The following is a 21,730-nucleotide window of genomic DNA, read 5'->3' on the forward strand; positions in this document are numbered from 1 at the left end:
TTTAGAGCATGATTAAAATTATAATAATCCTTGACGATTAGCATCACTAGTGCACTTTATGTTCATGAAAAAGCCATTAACAACATACCCGGAATAACCATTTAATCAAAATACTGAATAACTCCAAAACACAATCAAGTTTGAATGGTCAACTAGAAAAATGGTAACATTAGGAATGGAGATTTATGTTATGAAAACTACAAATCTACAATAATGGATGGAAATCTGGAATACGTATCACAATATATATTTGGGCCTAATCTAAAGTGAACTATATAAAAAAATTGTGGCCCTAAAAAAATGGAGACCCAAAGAGAAAGCCTTATTTGGCTGGGGCTAGAGCCGGGCCTGGCTAGATAATATAACATTGAATGAAAAAATCAACCCTAGAAAAAGATTGTTAAAAATTCAAACATTGTCAATAATGTGTTTTTATAAACATATTAAATTGTCATTTGTTGATTCTACTTACGCTACTTATTTAGCATTTGACAATTGGCATTACCTCTAGCTAATAAATCACAAACTTTCTCTATTTCTCTTCATTTTCACGATCATATTAAAACCTGATTTAATCGCGTCATTAGATGTTTTCAATGTGATAATGGTAAGGAATATGTAAACAGTTCATTCAATAATTTTACAAACATGGAATGGTCATGGTGTCTCATCTTTTTGCTCTCTCACATCCTCTTGAAAGAGTAAAACTAAACGTAAAATGCATTCTACAAAGCAAGCTCCTAAACTTTGCCACCCCGACTAACCTCCTTTCTTAGCGAAAACCATCATCCGACAAACTTTGGGTTTTCGGCTGCTTATGTTACCCTCTTTTCCCATCCACCACCATCAACAAAATCGAAAACCCGACAACACCTTCTCCACCTACTGCTTCACCACCAAGTATTGCAAATACTACCAACCATTATCTTATAGATATCACTAAATATTGGATGAAATGAATACATTATATAAAATATGTTTTTTTTTTCTCCTCAAAAGTGCATATTCTGGGTAAAAATGAATATAACTAACATATGGAAAATAATGCATTTTTCAATCCCACAAGAACAAACACAGTTTCTGCAAATTATGCAACTCAGGATTTTAAGGAGAAAAAACAATTCATACAAACATCATATAAAGTTATAAACCAGAAGATCTTTGAACATGTGACAGTAACATACAGTCGCTATTCACAACACCGAAAAGGCGAAAACTTAACAATTTGGAAAACATATAAAAGAACTCTAATAGATACAAATATTAAACAAATTACCCCGCAATTTAACATTTTAACCTTCAACCTCAATAGGATTTGGAGATGGGATTTCATGGGATTGTTCATTGTATGCTTTCTCTTCTTCTTTAACCACCTTTTCCTTTGACTTTTCTGGTTTGACTTCAGTTTTAGAGGATGGAGTTTTAGGTAAAGATTTTCTTATCAGTTTCTTGGGAACAGCAGTGTCTTTATCACCATTTGTTGTGTTCACTACGGTCTTGTTTCTAGTGACACGTGGGCTAACCGCGGTCCCATTGCTGGTTGCAGCCACATTGCTCTTGTTCCTGCCAAGCTTGGGAGATTTTGGGCGTGTTGTTGGTATCTGTGTACTCGAGTATTAAAAATCGATAACCCAAATACATTTAGATCTATAAGTATTCACTACACAGAGATATGATCAACAGGAAAACAGAAACAGCATAAAGATTTAATCTTGACAGATAAACATATTGACATAGAATATATGATGCAAGCATGAATTATAAATTCAGGATGTTATAAATAGTTGAATACCTTCTTCAAGTCAACTTTTGGAGGGGGTTCCTTGTAAAATTTCGGCATCGGTGCAGCTTTAAACATCAAGCTTTTTCTCAACTGTTTTATCTCTGCTTCTTGGCTTTCCTGCATTTAAAAAACCGATTTTTATCGCATGATTTAAGTGCTTGAGTTCTACACATTATGTCATAAGCTAAAGATTTTACAAGCTAAAACCTTTGACTTTTCTTGCAAATTGGTTTTCTCTGCTTCTTTTGCATGAATCTTTTCCTCTATCTTTGAAAAGAACTAGAGCACACAAAATAAACATGATTAACGACTGATATACGCGTTATGTGAAAAAGAAACGAAAGATATAAACATATAGATGGTTGGATAATGACCTCTTTTCGCTTTTCAGCCCGTTCTTCCAGCCTAGAAGAAAATCCCACCACACTGTTCTTATGCTGCCCACTAGAGGCAACACTTCTAATCATGAAGATAGATTCATGAAAAAGTCAAATTCTTGAAATTTATAAAAAGAAACAATATTACTTTAGCAACAAGATATTTATTAAAAAAAAGGTCAAATTCTTGAAATAAACATACAAGCTGTCTGCAGGAGGACCATCTTCATTTCCAGTTGACTTCCTTGGCTAAAACAAACAAGAAAACATAATAAATATGAATGACATAACAAACCAAAAGAACCAAGAAAAGGAATTTACGGATTTACCCTTGACACGCGCACATTTGGACCCGATTCCTTTGCTTTCATACCAGTAGAAGCTCTTGTATTAGCAGGATTCATAGCATTTGCATTTGACAATGCGGGTCGACCCTTCACAGGGTGCCCGTCCATGCTAGTCCTCATGGAGTCATGGGCTCGCGGTTTAGCAGGGAAAGATAAACTTTGAGTTATATGGGATTTAGGTTTACGGGCCAATAGACTAACCGCTACACCGTCTTTGGACTTCTTTTTGTTCTTTGAGGCACCCTCATTAGTAACAACCTCATTACTAGCAACCCCATTGCTACTTACCTCAACCGAATTTGGGATTTTTGTCCCGTTAACATCCTCACAAGATTCACTCACTTCCAGTTTTGATGGTTCAACTTCAGTTGAGTTTTCTTGATCCACAACACCATTTTCAACTTCCACATGAACCCCATTTCCAGCCTCCATTTCTGTTCGATTTCAGTCACAAAAAACACAAATTCAAGATCAATTTGCTAGCCATACTCACGGATCATAAAATTTGAAACCCACAAAAATTAAACACAAATAAACAAAACCTAGATAAATTATTTACTGAATTTAACGTTTTAAACCTTATAAAACTACAGATTCCCAGGCCCTGTGCGCATATAATGTACATATGTGTGGGCCCTCGGGCGGGCAAGAGTGAAGTTGCACTAGTTTTGATGTTATTTTACTAGTTTCATGATAATAACGTTAAAAGTGGCGGAAGGTTAATCATGCACCATGTGGTGACATTGATAGCCGAAAGACCAAGGCACGTGCACCAATCGGGGCCGAAGCAGCCCCTCTATTCCTACGGGGTATAGGTAAGGCTGTCTACATCTTACCCTCCTCAAAACTCATCCATAACTTTGCTATTGGTGGGATTTACTGAGTACGATGATGATGAAAACTACAGATTCCCGGGATTTTAATGCTACTATTGTCATTTTCACCCTAGACAAACAAACAACATGTGCAACACTTACTTTCATGCTAAATTTACAATAACTAATACTAAAATCATTAGATAAATACAAGCTCAACCCAATTCAAGATCAGAAACAGAGAAAAACAGAGTAAAACCACATTTAAATGAAAAATGTTAACAGATTTAGAACAAAACATACCAAGATTACCTTTTTTGATTGAAAGTTTTGTGGGTTTGACTTGTGCTTCAAGAGCAAACAAAGACTTGGCCTTCAAATTCAAATCTTGCTAATAAAAATTGAGTCTTGATGAGTGTGTGAAGAAGATTTCAGTGGGGTGTGAGCAGATCATGTATGAAAATGATGGGGTAAGGGTAAACTGAATATGCAATGACTGATATGCCCCTGTAGTGATTGACTGTTAAGTATGTGTTTAGCCATTGGCACACATTTTATTGCTTAAAGTACAATTACTTGTACAGTGATTTACAACACGTGAAACATGAGTTTGCATGGTTCAAGCATGACTTAGTGAATGTTACTAATATGCCCTTGAGAAATCTTGGTACATTGATTCATGATTAATCAAATTATTAGCTGGTGTGTGTATGGATGGTGTATACCCATGTGCTGCCAGCTCATGTCAAGGGTACATTAGTCATCCAAAATTGTGGTTCTTATGAAATTAAATATTATGTTATATAGTTCAAAAGATTAGCATTCTTTTGGTAGCTTGAAGGTACACAAGCTTTAAACTTTATTGATATCAGTAGATAACATAAACAATGGATTATTAGTTCATAACTTTTTTTAAAGAAGCAACATAGCATATTAACCTGTGCTTTATGCAATTTGAATTATGATAATTATATATTGTGTACGGAACCAAAGATGTCTTGAGAATTCGATGCTAAATTATATTTTGATAAAGTCGTTGAAATAAATGTAAATAAATTCATTGCCTTATTCAACACTTTGGTCTCGCTAGGCCACAAAACAACTAATGTACATGTAATTTTAGTTTAGAGAGCATGTTTGAAGTTAATTAGACTCAAAAGTATATTTGTTTGTACTTATACACATACATGTGCACATTAGATTTCAAACAATTATTTTCTATTTGTCTGTTTGGTTGTACATTGAATTTGTGATCTTTTTAGAGGATTCAATTGAAAGAACAAAATAATTCATACTAGTTTATTTTGGAAGCTGTTTTAAGATAACATTTCAACAATTAAAAAGTTTAGGTGATGGTGACTGGCCCATATAAGCTGTTAAATGGTAAAGAACATAAACACCTAAGTATGTGTGTATACATACATATTGTCATGATTAAGATTTTTGGAATATGGATCCTATGCTATGCTTGTTGTCATTTTTTGTATTTATAAGATAAGATAGTTCATGCATGTAGTCAACATGGGTCATGGGGAAGGGTATCCCATGAAAAAATTTATTATGAGCAAAACTCTATCCCCCCACTAGTGAGTAGTCTAGTCTAATAAGTCTCCAAGTTAAAGAAACAGAAGAGAAACAACAGGCACATGTTGTCTTTAAACAATGGTACAAGAACCAAAACAAATCAATGCATGTGTTCTTTTACATGTGCAGACGTACATGTGTTATATGTAATGAATTTAACATCTATACCTGAAGAAACAAGGATCCAATTCTCGGGTATGGGTATTGGATCCAATGAATCCACAGGGTAAAGTATGATAATTATTATTAAGATATGAGAGTAACTTCCCAAAGTCCAATGACCAGAACCTGAAAAACAAACACCATGAGTCTCGTTACATGAAGGACAAGAGTGGGGGGTCTTCCTGTAACCACCCTCCGGCGTGAGAATCAGTAACGTTCGTAAATGGAGAAAGTACTGAAGTAAACAGACTAAGTGTAGTCAGAATGCAAGTGAGTGAATGAATACCTCATACCGTTTGACAAAGTATTTATAGCCGAAGGATGTAGGAAGATGATTGGGCCAGCTGTCCTCTTCTAGAAGATCTTCGATAACCGCCTGGACGCGTGTCCTTTTATGATAGGTTGAGCCATACGCCCCATGTGCATAGGTATAACAACCTGGACACGTGTCGCCCAAAGATAGGATGACTCGCCTCCTGGCCATGTGCACGGTTATAACAACCTGGCCAGGTGTCCTTTGCTCAATGGCCGGTAGGTCACGTATTCCTCAAGTAACAATCGTGAATATTCTTCTAGGTGATAACTGGTTAATGACAGCTGTCCCGTTGGCACTTCCTCCTGGTAGTTCGGGCGGGCTGATGTCCTGTCCTGCGGACGACTTCTGAGGGTGCAGGAATGCTTTCGAGCGTGGTATGAGGACGTTCCTCCTCTATCGTGATATGCGGGTGATCCTTATGCCCCGCGGTTGGCCTATTAGAGGTTCCTCTATGACCCGCGGGTAGTACTTAAGGGTATTTGGGTCTTTTTGGTACCCTACCTCTATAAGTCCCCCCCAGTTCAGTGTTTCTTTTGTGTGAAGTCTTTATGCGGGTGAAATTATGGACTTAATGTATGTTTGGGATTTTTGTTGTTCGGAAGTTAGGTGGAAAATATCTTCTGTTGGTATGGATAATCATGAAAAAAGGACAAGTTGACCACTCGCAGGCGCGTGAACAGATGATGGAACGTTTTTGACGGCTGTCACTGTACCCGACTGTGCAGGTTTTTAACTTTTTCGAATTTCCCTCGTGACGTGGCAATTATTGATTGGGCGATGATTTTCTCTCTCTACTGTTCATATCCCATCGCATTAATTTCGATGGGTATAAATAAGGAGAGACTCTTTCTATTCGAAGTTTTATCGCTCTTTTCGCCTGATTATCTTCTTAGTTTTCTCTGAATCTTTTATATAACTTTCTTCTGTCTTACTCAATTTCATTGTAATGTCGAACGTACAGACTGAGGTCGACGAAATAGAAGTGTCGTGGGATTATTCAGAATATGAAAAATTATTGGAAACGTATGGTATTCCACCCGAATGGGGGGCGGAGTTTCCTTCCCCTGGTTCCATAGCCAGTTTCCCACCGTCTGGGAAAATGGCTGTGTATGCTGATTATTTCGTTCATGGGAATTTCCGTTTGCCCATAACGAGATTTCTCCATAAAGTGCTAACTGCCTATGGGATCCACTTATCTCAACTGCACCCCCGTGCTATGATGCGGATTCGTCATTACGAGTTTGTATGCATAGCACGTGACATGGTGCCACACATTGATCGATTTCCAGTTTTTTACCGTCTTAATATCCGTAATGGTTGGTATACATGTCAAGGGTTTTCTGATCGAAGTATCGGATATGAAGTTGAAAAGGTATCCAAAGATTGGCGGAATAAGTTTTTTTGGATTTCTGAGTACGTGGTACCGTTAAACATGGTTCGCCGCCCAGTGAATTCTGCCCTTCCTGACGTTATTACCGCTGCTTATGAGGGTCAAGAATGGTATCGTGTACTCACGATGGAGCCGACACCTATGCGGGCCTTGCCGGAAGAAGCTCTAAGTTGGCAGGCATGAGCCGTTTGTGGCCAACGGAATTTATGGAACCCATTTTCGTAGACTTGAATGAATGTAAGTTGCCTTTTACTGTCTCTTTGCTTTCTTGAGTGTTTTTATGATTAAGCTCCTATCTTTTCAGGTCGGAGTTCTATGATTAATGCTCTCTTTGAGGACAGAGGGTGTGTCCGAAAAAGTATCCGCGAGGCGGGAGACCAGCCTATTCTTGAAAAAACCAAATCTCAATTTCTTTTTCCGAAGAATGTTCAAACTGAACCTGTAATTTCGGATGCTACCTTTGAAACAGGTGCGTATGTTCTAAACTCTCCTCCCCTTAATGCCATTACTTCCGACGGGATGATCGCCATTCTATCATCAATCGATGACGATGGCGATGCTTCTGATTTTCCTGTTTCCGAAGAGGAGGAAGACTCTGACGAGGATGTCCTTAAACATTCCTAAGGAGTCAAACAGGCAGGCGACTGCGGATGCTGAGGCTGGGCCATCAAAGAAGAAACGAAAAATTCACCGTCTTAAGAAGCCACAATATAGCCTTGCTGACCGTATTGACACTGTTGAAGGGTACATATTAATCTTTTTAAGTACTATACTTTCATAAGATGTGTAGCTAAAAATAGCTTTTGTTTTTGTAGATCCACTGATCTTTAGTGAAGATGTCTCTGAGAAGTTGCCTACACCAACTCCTCAAACTGAACAACAACCATCTCCTTCTCCAGAGAAGAATGTAGAGGATAAGCCTCCGACTCCTCCTAGCAATATTAACACTGAGGATCAACCATCGTCACCTTTGGTAGAAGAAAGAGTGCCAACCCCTCCGATTGATACTGCCACTATGGAAGGATCTAACGGCCAGTCTGGAACTGATACTCGTTTTTGACTATCTTTTTCAGGCTGGGGGTGGTACTGGTGGTCAGCAAGACAGTCCTGCTGTTAATGAGGAGGGTTACAGAACTGAGGAATCTCCTCCTCGACCTCCTCCACAACAGCCTTTTTCAACCCCGGCTCGCCTTAAACCTTCAGGTTCCCGTTACTACGGGGACACGGGCCTGGGTGACAAACATGAACTGTTCGTCCCTCCATGGGGCATTACTAATGGGTCACGGTTCTCCCATCCTAGAACTTGTATAGATTTTGTTGAACACTGTACGCCACCCGCTGAGATGGCATATCAACGTGACCTTTCCCGCCATGATCTTCACACAAACGTAGCTTATCACCTAGCTAATGCTTTGGCCGGTAGCCAGGAGGTCTTAAGTGAGTGGCGTACTCTTGGTAGGAAAGTGGGAGAAGCTCGGCGGGCCACTGAAGCTGCTAAGAAAGAAGCCGAGGAGCATCGTATTGTTGCCCAAACTGCTAAGTGGAAACAGGCCGATGCGGAGAATGCCCTTAAGAATGAGCAAGATCGTAACGTGTCAACCATCTGACGGTCTGCGGTTTCTCTCTCCTCTGTCACTTTATAGATCGCATTAATTGCGATGGATATAAATATAACCCTTGTGGTTTCCATTTAACCTTTATCACTTTCAAATTCTCTTAAACATACAAGACTTTTCATCCTCCTCTGAGATTTCTTCTTCTTTCTGAGATATCTTCATCTTTTTCGTTTTTCAAATGGCTAAAGAAAAGAAAATTACTCCCACTATTAACGATGTCGTCGTTTGCCTTAAAGAAGAAGATTATAAAGATGTTGTTAACGTATATGGATTGACGACGGAGTGGAAGCCGGAATATCCTGCTAGTGGTTCTATTGCCACTAGTCCTCCTCCGAATAAAATAGCTGTTTACGTAGACCATTTTACCACGGGGAACTTCCGGATTCCGATTACCAAATTTGTCCAATCGGTCTTAACAACTTATGGGATTCATCTTTCCCAGATCCATCCCTTCGGGATGTTGAGGATTCGACACTTCGAATTCTGTTGCCAAACTCGCAACCTAGAACCAACTGTTGGCATGTTTGCCGTTTTTTATAAAATGACCTTTCGTGATGGATGTATAGTTTTGCCTCCATCGAGAAGAGGACTATAGGCACGGAGTGGCTCCGTAGCCTTCATGGCTGGAAGCCAAAGTTTTTCTGGATTCACGAGGACGTCATTCCGTTCAAGATATCGAAACGTAAAGCGGAAGCTCCCATGCCCGTGGTTCCTGCTACCGCTCATGAAGGTCTTTCATGGTTTTAGACACTGATGTCTACCCCGACTCCCCTGCGTCCCATTCACGAGGGAGCAATGGTGAGTGCGAAAATGAGCCGATTGTGGCCGTTTCCTGAGTTGGAACCATCCTACGAGAAGACCGATAAGAGTAAGCTTGTCGATTACCTCTATCTTTTTCTTAATAAACTAGCAATTTCTGACTACTATAATTGCTTTGTGTAGGTGAGGGTTCTGCCTTCAGCACTTTGTTGGACCAAGAAGGGGGTATGATGGTGCAGCGTCCGATTGATCCAAAAGATGGTCCTTTTTTGGATCAGACGAGCAACAACTTTCCGTTCCCTACTGCCCTTCGTCCGGAACCATTGGTCTCCGAACCAATGTATGCCAAAGGTGAGAAGTATGTTGCAGAAGCCATACTCAAAGGTGAGGGCATTCTACAACCCCGACCCGTAACTGCCATTACTTCTAGCGGAGTGATCGTACTCTTTTCATCTAGCGAGGAGTCATCACTCTGTGAAGAAGTATATTCGACTGATGTTAACAAAGCTGTGGACTCAATTGCAGGTCTTACCCGTCAACGAGCCACTTCAAGTCAGGCGGCGGGTCAAGATGACGTTGATACTGCTGCGGATGCCAAGGTCCGGAAGCTGATAATATTACCGCTGGGGGTAAACGTCCAGTCGTTGATGCGGACGTTTCTAAAGTGGCCGGGAAGCGCAAGGTTAATCCGGTCACAATTACCTTAAAGAAGAAAAAATCCAAGAAGGCAAATCCTGCAGCCCTGGAAGCTCGCTTGGATCAACTTGACGCGAACGATCCCTCATTAGGTATGCAACGTATTTTTACTTGTAAGCTGCTATGTATTAGAATTTTTCTAACCTTTTGCTAATGTTTTTCAGTGAACCTGGATAACCTTTCCGAAGGTATTTCTGGTTTGAAAGACTCACCTCTTCGTCCGCCACCACCGCCTCCTAACACTTCCAAGGACCCGGTAATTGTGGCAGATGATTATCCTGTGAAGGACAGGGGGGTCGACACGACTGATCATGCCAAGGTGTTGCCTTCTTATAATGTTTACCGTTTCAGGGATCAAGGGGGTATAAGCACGTTCCCTTATGCTTCCCAAACTTCTCCTACTCCTGAAGAGGAAGACCCTACCCCGCATCAACCTAATTGGACCTAACGTCGGGATTCGACATTCCGTGACGTGGACGTATGTTATGAATTTATGCGGGAGAGTCTTCCGCACGGTGAAAAGGAGAGACGTCGCCTCAGTATTCGCTAGGAATTGCTAAACTCTCACTCTTACTATGTGGCAAATTCTATTTCCACTACCCATGAAATAACCAGAGACTGGCTGGCGATGAATGAGGAATGGGACGAACTGGCGGCCTCTGCTTCCGATGCCAAAGAAGAAGCCCTTAGGGCTATCAACGAAGCTAGGGAAGCCAACCAGGCCCTGGAGGCGGAGAGGGTTGCTCGATCGCTGCTGAGGAAGCGAAGGGTGTTCTCCAGAAACAATTGGACGAACAAGCCAAATTGATGAATGAACAAGCCAAGTTGATGGAGACTCTTCAAGCTGAATCAGCTTCTAAGGACAAGCGTCTACTTGACCTTAATGCCAAGAACCGTGCGCAGGATTTGGAATGCGCTGGTCATAAGTTGGAACTTGTCCAAGCCAAAGCGGATCGAAAATGGCTAATGTCGGAAGCCATCCCCAAGGTATATATGTTATTCTTATCACCAATAATCTAAGTGTTGTAGAGTTACTCATGTATGATTGTTTCAACAGGTCACCGCCGATGTTCGGGCTAGTGATGAGCTGTGAAACTGTGTTGCTATCCTTCTGAAATCTTCTAAACAAGCTGGTCGCCAACTGGGTTTCCAAGAAGGTAACCAGTTTGGCTCAACTTCTAAGCGTCCGAAAGAGTATGTCTTAGCTGGTCAAGACACTGTTGCCATCCTTAAGCAGAAATCAAAGGATTTCGATTCGTTGAAATTTTCTTTGACGGGTCAGATAACCGAGCTTGCTGATAAGGAAGACAGCATTCAGCAGTTAAAGACTCTTTTTGAGCTTGATGAGGAGGAAGAAGATGCAGAAGATGTGGGAGATGTGGGAGGCAAGGATACGGAACACGAAGATGCCGCGCCATAGATAGATCTTTTTCTTTCTTTTTAATTAGGCTTCTCCACCTCCTGTAATCCCTTTTTGTATAAATAAAGAAGGTTTATTATTGTCTCCTGCACACTTTGTTTATTTTTTTATAATATAAGTGTTTTCCGAGGGTCTTTTTTGTGTACGAATAAAGGATTATATAATAGTACAAGTCTCAAATGACTGAAATGAAAATTTTCATAACTGAGGCATAAGCCTAATTACAAGAAGCAAAAATACATAAGTTGTAAACATCCAACTAGGCGCGTAGGCCAAAAAAGAAAAATAGACTATATGTAACATTTCTTTAGTTGGGCCCCATTCCCAGTTCTAGGGATCTCAGTCCCATCCAACTTTTCCAACTTGTAGGCCCTTTTAGATAAAACTTTCTTGATTTTGTAGGGTCCTTCCCAAGTTGGGGCCAACTTGCCTGGAGGTTCTTGTCCGGAGGCTTCGTTGTTGCTGGAGACAAAGTCTCCAGCATCGAATTCACATCTTTGAACCCGCGAGTTGTAATATCTTTGCAACTGTCGTTTGTAATTATGCTCGCGGATTGATGCTAGTTCTCTCCTTTCCTCGAGGAGGTCAAGGTTCATCTTCATGATCATTATCCTCAATCATAAGAACTCTGGCGGATGGGATACCAATCTCGGCGGGAATCATGGCTTCTGTGCCATATGTCAAACTGAAGGGGGTTTCGAAATTACTGGAATTCCTTTGAGTGCGGAAGGCCCATAGTACATGGGGAAACTCGTCCACCCAGCCCGTTTGTTTCATTCCTAATCTCGTTTTGATTCCTTCTTTAATCGTCCGGTTAGTTCTTTCGACTTGACCATTCGCTTGCGGGTGAGCTACAGAGGTAAAGATTTGAGAAATTTGTAATTCTTTTAACCATTCTTGTAACCCATTGTCCGCGAATTGTGTCCCGTTGTCACTAACGAGCTCTAGGGGGAGGCCAAAACGACATATGATGAATTCCCACAGGAATTTTTAACGCTGGCTGCTGTTATAGAAGCAACTGGTTTGGTATCCACCCATTTTGTAAAGTAATCGATGGCTACTATTAAGAATTTAACCCGTCCAGGGGCTTCAGGGAAAGGTCCAATGATATCAATAACCCATTTTTGGAACGGCCAAGCTGAAGTGACTGGAACTAACTCGTTCTTTGGTCGTAACGTGTTAGGGGCATGCCGTTGACAAGAATCGCACTTTCTGATTTCATTCACCGCATCCAAGTGCATCCTCGGCCAATAGTATCCGGCATTCATTAATTTCGCCATGACCATGCGCGGACCAACGTGAAGACCACAAATGCCTTCGTGAACTTCTATGATTAGATAGTTCGCGTCCTCGGCATCTACACATCGTAGTAATGGTCCGAGGAAGGAACGTCGGTATAAAACACCGTCAAGTATCTGATAGTTCAAGGTTTTGTCCTTTATCTTCCGGGCCACTGCCTTTCCTTCCGGAAGTGCTCCGTATGACAAGTATACTATAATGAGTGTCATCCAGGATTCTACTCCCGTTTGGATCACTAAAACTTGATGTTGCGGAACAGACGGGCGGTCTAAGATTTCGATGCGGATGTCTTTGGCAAAATGTTCAAAGTTTGTTGAAGCGAATTTACTGAGAGCATCCTCTGATTTGTTCTCGTTTCTCTTTATATGAATGATTTTGCAAGAAGAGAATTGGAGCATCAGATCTTTCGCCTGTGACATATATGAAGTCATGATATCATTTTTTGCTTCATATGTGCCGTTGATCTGTCCCGCAATTAACATGGAATCTACCCTGGCTTCCAAATGTTTGACCCCAAGCTTTTTGGCTATCCGTAAGCCCGCTAAGAAAGCTTCATATTCTGCCTCGTTGTTGGTACTTTTGAAGTCCAACTTTATGGCATATGTAAACTCATGGCCTTCGGGATTGACTAGTTTGAGGCCTGCGCCACATCCCTCACTGCTTGAAGCTCCGTCCGTAAATAAGGACCAAATCTGTCCTGATTCCGGAAGTGCTTGGGGTTGTTGCTCGATCAAACATTCTTTTTCTTTGTGATGCGGGACTTCTGTCACGAAGTCCGCCAACACCTGCCCTTTGATTGCTGGCCTAGGTTTGTACTCTATTGCGTGTTCGCCTAGCTCGATGGCCCATTTGGCCAATCGCCCAGAAAATTCTGGCTTACTGAGAACGTTTTTGAGCATGTATCCAGTTAAGACATTGATGGGATGCCCTTGAAAGTACCTGCGGAGGCGTCGGGAAACATAGACTAGTGCCAAAACAAGTTTTTCTAGCATGGAATATCTTGTTTCTGGGTCCGATAGTGTTCTGCTGACGTAGTAGATCGGTGTTTGAACATTCTTGCGATCTGTCAGAAGGACGGCCCCAATGGCAATGTCTGAAGCTGATAGGTATAGCGTTAAAGGTTCTCCCGCGCGAGGTGCTGTTAACGTGGGAAGTTCCATCAAACATTTTTTAACCTCCAAGAAGGCCTGTTTCGCCTCCGCGGTCCATTTAAATTGTGCTTTCTTGAGGCAATTTCTCAGAGTTGGAATGAAAGGATGGGACTTGGTTGCATGGTTTGCCAAGAATCGATTCAAAGCGACCAGTCGACCATTGAGTGTCTGAACTTCCTTGAGAGAAGATGGGGAAGGCATACGAGCTATAGCTTGAACTTTATCCGGATTAACTTTGAAGCCTGCATCCGTGACAATCACTCCAAGAAAATTTCCTTCTTCCATTCGGAATGAGCATTTAGCCGGATTCAGCTTCATGTTAATTCCTTTCAAGGTTTCGAAAGTCTCTTCAATATCTCTCAACATCTGGTCTTCCTCAACACTTTTGATTACGAGATCATCCATATACACCTCCAAATTCCGACCAATTTGATGTTTGAACGCTATGTCCATTAATCGTTGATATGTAGCTCTTGCATTCTTTAGTCCAAAAGGCATCATTTTGTAGCAAAAGATGCCTTGATCAGTACGAAATGTTGTTTTGTCCTCATCGCCCGCTGCCATGCGGATCTGATGGTAGCCCTTATAGGCATCCATGAAACATTTGAATTTGAATGGTGCCACAGCATCAACCTTGAGATCTATTTCGGGTAAGTGATAACAATCTTTGGGACATGATTTATTTAGATCTTTGAAATCGATACACATTCGCTATGACCCATTGCTTTTGGGAACAATAACTGGATTAGCGACCCAGGTCTGATAACAAATTGGGCGGATGATTCCAGCTTGTAAGAGGTCCTGGACTTGCTCGTTCATTGCTTTTGTTTGTTCTGGACCCATCTTACGTTGTTTTTGAACAATTGGTGTAAACAACGGGTTTACCCTTAATTTGTGTTCCGCAATGTTCCGCGGAACACCGGTCATATCCGCAGGTTTCCACGCGAAAACATCAATATTCTTTGATAATAACTGTTTCAAGAAGGTCCTTACTATCTCCGAAACAGCAGGTCCTATTGTTACAGTTTGATCAGGAAACTTTTTGTTCAAAACCCATTTCTCTGGTTCAGTCTTCACAGTTTGTTTTGGAATCTTGCTAGGTTTTGAGCTCTCGGTTGCAAAGCAGTGCCGATTAACATGAATTATCGCTATGCCAGTTCAAGTTGGAACTCCTACTGCACCGTGTGCCGTGGACGGATGAGCATTAAAGTCACCAATCGCTTCTCGTCAAAGAATAATGTCATGTTTTGATGTTGCTGGAAGAACCAAAAATTCGACCTCCTCGGTCCTAGAATGAATTCCGTCGCTTAGGGTGACAGGGAATGAAATTACACCTCGCGGATGCATTATTTCTCCTCCGAACCCAGATACTGGAGCGTGGATGGGTTTTAATCTTTCTTTGTCTTCTTCGTTAAGCTGTTCAAAACATAGTTCATGCAAAATGTCCGAAGTACTACCGGTGTCGAAGAAGACATATTGGGAACGGTAGTGTCCGAATAAGGCAGTGATGATCAAGGGGTTTTTGTTATTCGGGCCCCCTTGATTCGAGGAAAGATCACTGGCTCATTCTTCCATTCCTCGTCATCAGACTCCTTCCTTTTTTTCCTTGTATCGTATCCGCCTTGTATCATATGGACGTTTAAATCTCTGACTTGTTTTTTACTCGGACCCTGGATATCCCGTGCAGGAGCTTTACCATTGTCAAGTTTCCCACCTTTTACCAGGTGTCCAAGTTTTCCAGACTTTACAGCCGCTTCAATTTCATTTTTTAATGTTCTGCACTCATTCGTATTGTGACCAATGTCATCATGATACGAACAACGATTTTTCGGGTCAAGGAATGATCTTCTCGTCAGTGGCTGCGGTTTTTTAAAATTCACATTCTCCGTGGTGAGAATTTCGGTGGGAGTCTTTGAAAGAGGAGTCCAATTATTGGACCTCGATTCGAGGGTCCCCGCTTTGTTTTTGTTGCCTATGAGGGATCGTGCATAAAATGGTTTTGGTGCTTTCGTATTTGGCTGAAGTCTCGACCAGATAGGGCCTTTCGCCTGTCTTTTTGGCCTCGGAGTTTGAAACTCGACTTTAAATTTTTGCTTTGAGTTACCACTTCTCAATGTTTTCTCAGTGTTCGCATACACCTTTGTTGCAGTCATGAGATCGTTCTACTCTTTTGGCATTCCATCTCTGCAAGTAAGTGTGCGGACTAAATCATCACATCTGACGTTTTTGCGGAAGGCGCTACGAAGCATGTCTTTGCTAATTCCACTGATGTTTAGGTTCTCGTCATTGAACCTGGTGATAAAATCTTCTATTGACTCGTTATCGCGACGAACGACATCTAAGATTTCTGATTGGTCTCGCGTATGTTTCTTCTGCTGGCTGAAGTGTTGAGAAAATTTTTTCACCAGATCATCCCAACTAGAAACCTCTCCGTCAGGTAACTTTTCAAACCACTCTCTTGCTTCTCCTGTTAGTGTCAATGAAAACATGTGACACCAATAGGGGAGCGTCCAACCACTAACACCTCCTACCGCTATAAAATTCTGGAGATGATCACTTGGATCAGTCATACCATTATATTTACCCACTGATGTAGGTATTTTAGCATTGACAGGAAAGGGTTCTGTGGCAATACTTGCTATGAACTTTGATTTTTCGGCGAAAGCCGCGGGGCGATATGGTTTGGTAAAGTCTCGTTCAGCATTGCTATGGTATTCGGTGTGGCGGACTATGTCATGCGGACGACTACTTCTCGCCTGTGAGCTCATCCTACTATCCCCGGTATACATATTGTAATCTCTAGGGTGGTAAGATGAATCGTAACTATCAAACTCGTCCAAATAAGATGGTATCCGCATGTCTATGCAAGGACGAGGGCGTAGCCTTGGTAATTCGCCAAACTCTGGCTTCGCCTGTTGGCTGTAACGAATCTGACTTCCTCTCACTATTGGTGGAGGGGAAGGGGATCTCCTAGGGGATTCCTCATAATCCAAAGTGCAAGCGTGAAGTCGTTCGTTACGTTTTCCACGATCGTATTCAACCACCAAATTTACGTGGAGCCACTCTTCAGGAGTTAATGCTCCTCTGGATCTAGAATTACGTTGATGAGATCTCGCCATATCAGAATCGCCTGAATTATTTTCCAGATCCAATTCTGGCCGTTTCCGGTGAGTCTCTTCCGTAATTCGTTTTTGATTACCTAAATTGGAACCTTCCGGTGCCAAAGCACGTCCCGTGTTTGTGGGAGTGGGACCAGTTGGTTCTCTAACATTTTCTAGGGTAAAACCCCCAGGTGTTACCTCAGTGATTCGTGACCCTGGAGCAGTGTAACGATTCCGACGAAACCAGGTATACCCTAACCGGTAGACGTTAGTTACGTCATATGTAATATCGGGTACATGAGTTACCATGGTAATTGTACGAGAATACATGGTTCATTGTATTGATTGTACGTGAATACATAATTCACGGTATTGAATATGCGATCAATCGATCGATAGTTATTGAAACCCGAATGAATCGAGGGTTCAATTATAGACGAAATATATAATATTTAGCGATGTTTACAAAGTATTAAAGCTTCGGGATAAGTGAATTAAAGCATAGAAAAAGGATTTCGATTTAATGGTACGTCGGTACGTTAAACGAAACCTTTATTACCAAACCGAGCAAGAGAAGATCGATCAAGCCGAAAAAGATGCACCATTATTAATACTATGATGTTTTAAGTTAACAAATGTCATGGTTTAAGTTTTTAAATCGGTTTTATATATATTTCGTTTTTAAGCCGAAAAACGACCGTTTTAACCTCGTTTTAAGCCAAATTTAACATTTAACCGAAAAACGAACTGAACCAGATTATCCAAAACATTATCCGGATATCCGATATCCAAATGAGTGGCCAAGAATGAAGAGGTGGGTCCCACCCCACCCCCTCACTACTTCCGGTCGCAACCCCCTCACCCCATTTCATTTTATTTTTCTTTTTTACAAGCAATTCCATGTTCTCCCTTTCCTCTCCACAAGATCATGATCCAAAACCGAGCTTTTGTAGCAAGAAAACAAGGTAAAGAATCGAGTTAATCACGTTTCCATCTTCGTTTCTTGAGTTTATTTGCAAGAAAATGAGGTTTCAAAGATGAAAACCGATTCTTGCATGATCAAGTGATGTATACGGGTTATACAAGGGATCTTGGTCCAAGAAAGGAGTTAAACGAATCAAAAACGAATTTTTACGGTTAAATCCTTGTTTTAGTATCATAACCGTAACCATGAAAGAAATGGCTTGATCGTGAATGTAACTTGCTTGGTATTGTGGTATGTTGTTTGTAGGCTCTGTGTTTAGTGGTAGATAAGGCGGAAAGACGAGTTTGTAGCTTGTAGTGTCGGAAAACGAAAGGTATATTCGGTTTATGTCGGTGTATGTGTTTTTGGACAGATTGTTGGTCGTTTAGAGTTAGGTCATGAAATTTTTCAGGGATGTTCTACACATGAAAATAAGAGTTCTGTGAATTTTTGGATAAAGGATGAATATTTGGTGAATTTAATGCTCGGTTTTGGCCAAAAATGGTGAAAAATAGTTAAATATCATGAAAAATTCTGGAAAATTGCAGATAAGCTTTTTATATCATGTATAAGTGACACACAAAATTTGAGGTCAGTTGGAGAAGTCTAAGTAGGCTTTTCGGTTAAACGAGTTCTAGGGATTCTAGCTCGGTTTTAGTGAAAATGGCATGTAAAAAGGGGATTTTGGTTCTGGAAAATTACAGGGGACTATGTGGATGGCAGGGGACATCCAGGAAAAATTTGGGATTTTTCTAAGATTGTTTGGTATTTACGACATATTTAGTGTTTAAATGGTGTTTAAAAATAGATAACTAAATTTTAAATATAAGAATTAATTCTGGAAATATTTTTATAAAATTCCCCACTGTTAAAAAGTGATTTGTGCAAAATTTCAAGATCCGAGAGTAAACGGATAATTATTTGTGCTAATTATCAAACTTTTAAAGTTAAAACGCGTAAACCGGTGAAGTTCGCTTAAGCGAGCTAACTAGTGTATAGAAACCCTAAAAATGAACTATTTTCATATAAATGAGTTAGACAAGTAAAAATAAATCATCCGAAAATAATTCGGATGATTTGAGTAATTTTAACCTATTTTAACAGTTTCCGGTACGCCAAAGACGGAAACGGGTCCCGCGGCCAATCGGGACGTCTAAACCGAGCTATAATTTCACATCTTTAATTAAATTATCAGTCAACCACTATTTTCGGGTCGTGTGTGACCAAACTCATTTTTGAAACATAAAAACGGATAACCGTGCTAGGCACGCAAAACGAGAAAAACGACTAATAGTAGTTGTGACCATGGAACTCTAAACGACATCACAATCTGAGTCCGGAGATGTGTTTCTGGGTTAACCTTGCCCCCAGAACGGGTACGGTGCTGGGTTAACAGTGTCCCCAGATGTACCAGTTGATACGGTTAAAAGATTATATAAACAATAAGTGTATAATAACGATATTAGGGATCATATTACAGATTGGACGCGTTAATTGATAATGATTGTTGTTACCTGCTTGCATGTGCTAAGGTGAGTTTCACGAGCCCCTTTTTCTAAATTGTTTTCAAATATTTTCCCGGGGCGGAAAGCATGTTACTATTGAAATGTTTAAATACATACTGAACGCATGGATTTGCGTGTATTTATAAATATTTGATTGTACGGGAATCGTACGGAATGGGTACAGGACTGGGTTAACAGTGTCCCCAGATGTCTTTAGAAGTGTTTCCGGGTTAACATTGCCCCCGGAGTGAGTACAGTACTGGGTTAACAATGTCCCCAGGGGTCCTTAGAAGTGTTTCCGGGTTAACATTGTCCCCGAAGTGAGTACAGTACTGGGTTAACAGTGTCCCCATGGGTCCCTAGAAGTGTTTCCGGGTTAACATTGTCCCCGTAGTGAGTACAGTACTGGGTTAACAGTGTCCCCAGATAATATTATATTATGATATGGATTTATCATGGTTTACTATAATTGTGAAACTCACCAACTATTCGTAGTTGACCCGTTTTCTCACATGCTTTTCAGGTACAATTAAGATGAAGTGATTGCTTACGTGCTAAGTGCTTGATGTGTGTAAGATTTGCGTGCAGGATGTTAGGATACATTATAACAAATAGAATTATGTATCGTATTGTATGATGCGTGTATCACCTAGACGGTAATGGAATACAAGATAATGTAATTTGAAGTATATTAATGCATTCAGTTTTCTTTATAAACAATGTGGTTGATATCAGAGGTGTCTGTCGCATCCCGTTACGTTTCCGCTGCGGTTACGGGGTGTTACAGAACTTGGTATCAGAGCCATTGGTTATAAAAGAATTAGGATGTCTTTAAAAGATACCTAAAATATAACCAGTAGCTCAAGTATTATAGGATCTGAATATCAACTAATAATTTATAGTGACGAGGTCTGGATGAACTTGGATGGACAAGTGAGTTGTTATGGTCCGGAACATAATAACAGACTTGTCCGCACGAGGGAATTCAGGGGAAGTCACGGGGTACATTAATAGGTAAAAATGGCAACATATGTGTAAAGTATATAATATTGTTTATGTGTGCTAATGTGTATATATATATACGTGCATATCTTGTGGGTACATGTATTGAGAAATGGGACCCGGATAAGGAACCGGGGGATGAAATAATAAAAGTACCGAGGATGCTGAAATTTCTAGAGCATCGGTTGATAATGAGTCTGACTTATCGGGCCATAGTTATGATAGTATCAAGTTAGATCTCCCGTTTGACATTAACCAGAAATATCTAGTAACCGTCACTCCCAACCAAAATTGATAAATCCCTCACCCTACCAACACCGGTACCGTATATCCTAATAACCCCATATGTTCACCCGAACCGCCGACCCTCACGTACGGACGGACCTGTACCTGAATCCATTCTTGTTCCATTAAAATAAAAATAAAATAATAATAATAAAATGGATAATAAATGAGCAGATAAAAATAATATATAGAAATATATATATGTATTGCTCACTCTCAAACATATGAGACATACCACCTCCAGATCGAGAATTACTGATTTTAGCAAACCTAGAACGCCTGAGGACATTGGCTGAGCAAGTGATAGAGTTTCCCATAATAGTAATTAATAATATTTGAAGGCAACCCATGTAGCGCGATTACCTTGAACCTTGCAACTCCCTATGTTAACCTTACATCCGTTAGATGCCTATACCCATGTATACTCGAATAGAATGATTACCCATACACAAAGAGGTGTTGGAATCATTATAGCGTAGTTGGGTATTCGTTCGTAGGTGGTATACTGTGTATGCCGGATATACGAATAAACACGGATATTATAACACCGTGGTACGTAATCGTTTGATGCTCACAGTGAGCATGTGTCGGTTATGCTGACATGCAGAAGGATATTGAAATCAAGTATATTAAACATTAATCTTTGTTGAGAAAGATCTATATGCCTGTTGGTGACAAGGGTTATGAAATATATTTAAAACGTTAACCGAAGTCAGGTTAAGTCCGTATGTTATTATATTGTGGGACATATATATATACTAGATACTGGTATGTGTAATTTGTATGATAATATTTGGGGTGTATGTGTACCTGTTGTTAGGTTTGAGCTGGTAACGAGTTAAACGGTGAGATTAATATTGATTACTGCGTACGGGATGAGTACGGCAGAATGACATAAAAAGAGTAACTCCAATGATGGAGATTGATATGATTCAGTTGATTGCTCAAAGATAGCAGATGATGATACCGAATGTCGTATCACAGATCACTGCTAGTGTTGATGCAAATGTGATCGCAGAATTATAGATCGAGCAATCACATGATTATGAATATTTCAATTCTTAGTGTTATTACTAAGAGTGATATTGTACCACCGAATACTGTTACGACTACAAGTTTAGTTATAAACTAAACATGAATGGTAGTCGTAATGAATTA

The 21,730-nt window shown here is 40.5% G+C and overlaps 1 protein-coding gene across 3 annotated transcripts; it reads right to left on the reverse strand.

The window, feature by feature from the left end:
• Positions 1–1,103: 1,103 nt before the first annotated feature.
• Positions 1,104–3,776, reverse strand: LOC143601079 (uncharacterized). Of its 3 annotated transcripts, none has more exons than XM_077078583.1 (7): positions 3,635–3,776; positions 2,490–2,941; positions 2,363–2,409; positions 2,158–2,239; positions 1,991–2,062; positions 1,793–1,900; positions 1,104–1,601 (listed from the first exon to the last, which is right to left on the reverse strand). In XM_077078583.1, the coding sequence occupies exons 2-7, from the start codon at positions 2,937–2,939 to the stop codon at positions 1,293–1,295; spliced, it is 1,068 nt and encodes a 355-aa protein (XP_076934698.1). In that variant the 5' UTR covers positions 2,940–2,941; positions 3,635–3,776; the 3' UTR covers positions 1,104–1,292. The 3 variants fall into 3 exon arrangements, with proteins under 3 accessions (XP_076934698.1, XP_076934696.1, XP_076934697.1); XM_077078581.1 differs by having other exon boundaries at positions 1,208–1,601; positions 2,158–2,242; XM_077078582.1 differs by having other exon boundaries at positions 1,208–1,601; positions 2,158–2,242; positions 3,626–3,669.
• Positions 3,777–21,730: the final 17,954 nt, after the last annotated feature.

Source organism: Bidens hawaiensis, unplaced genomic scaffold (genome assembly GCF_021521415.1).
Source record: "Bidens hawaiensis isolate Kalapana, Puna unplaced genomic scaffold, B.hawaiensis_p1.1 tig00055339_1, whole genome shotgun sequence".
Taxonomy (NCBI): Eukaryota; Viridiplantae; Streptophyta; class Magnoliopsida; order Asterales; family Asteraceae; genus Bidens; species Bidens hawaiensis.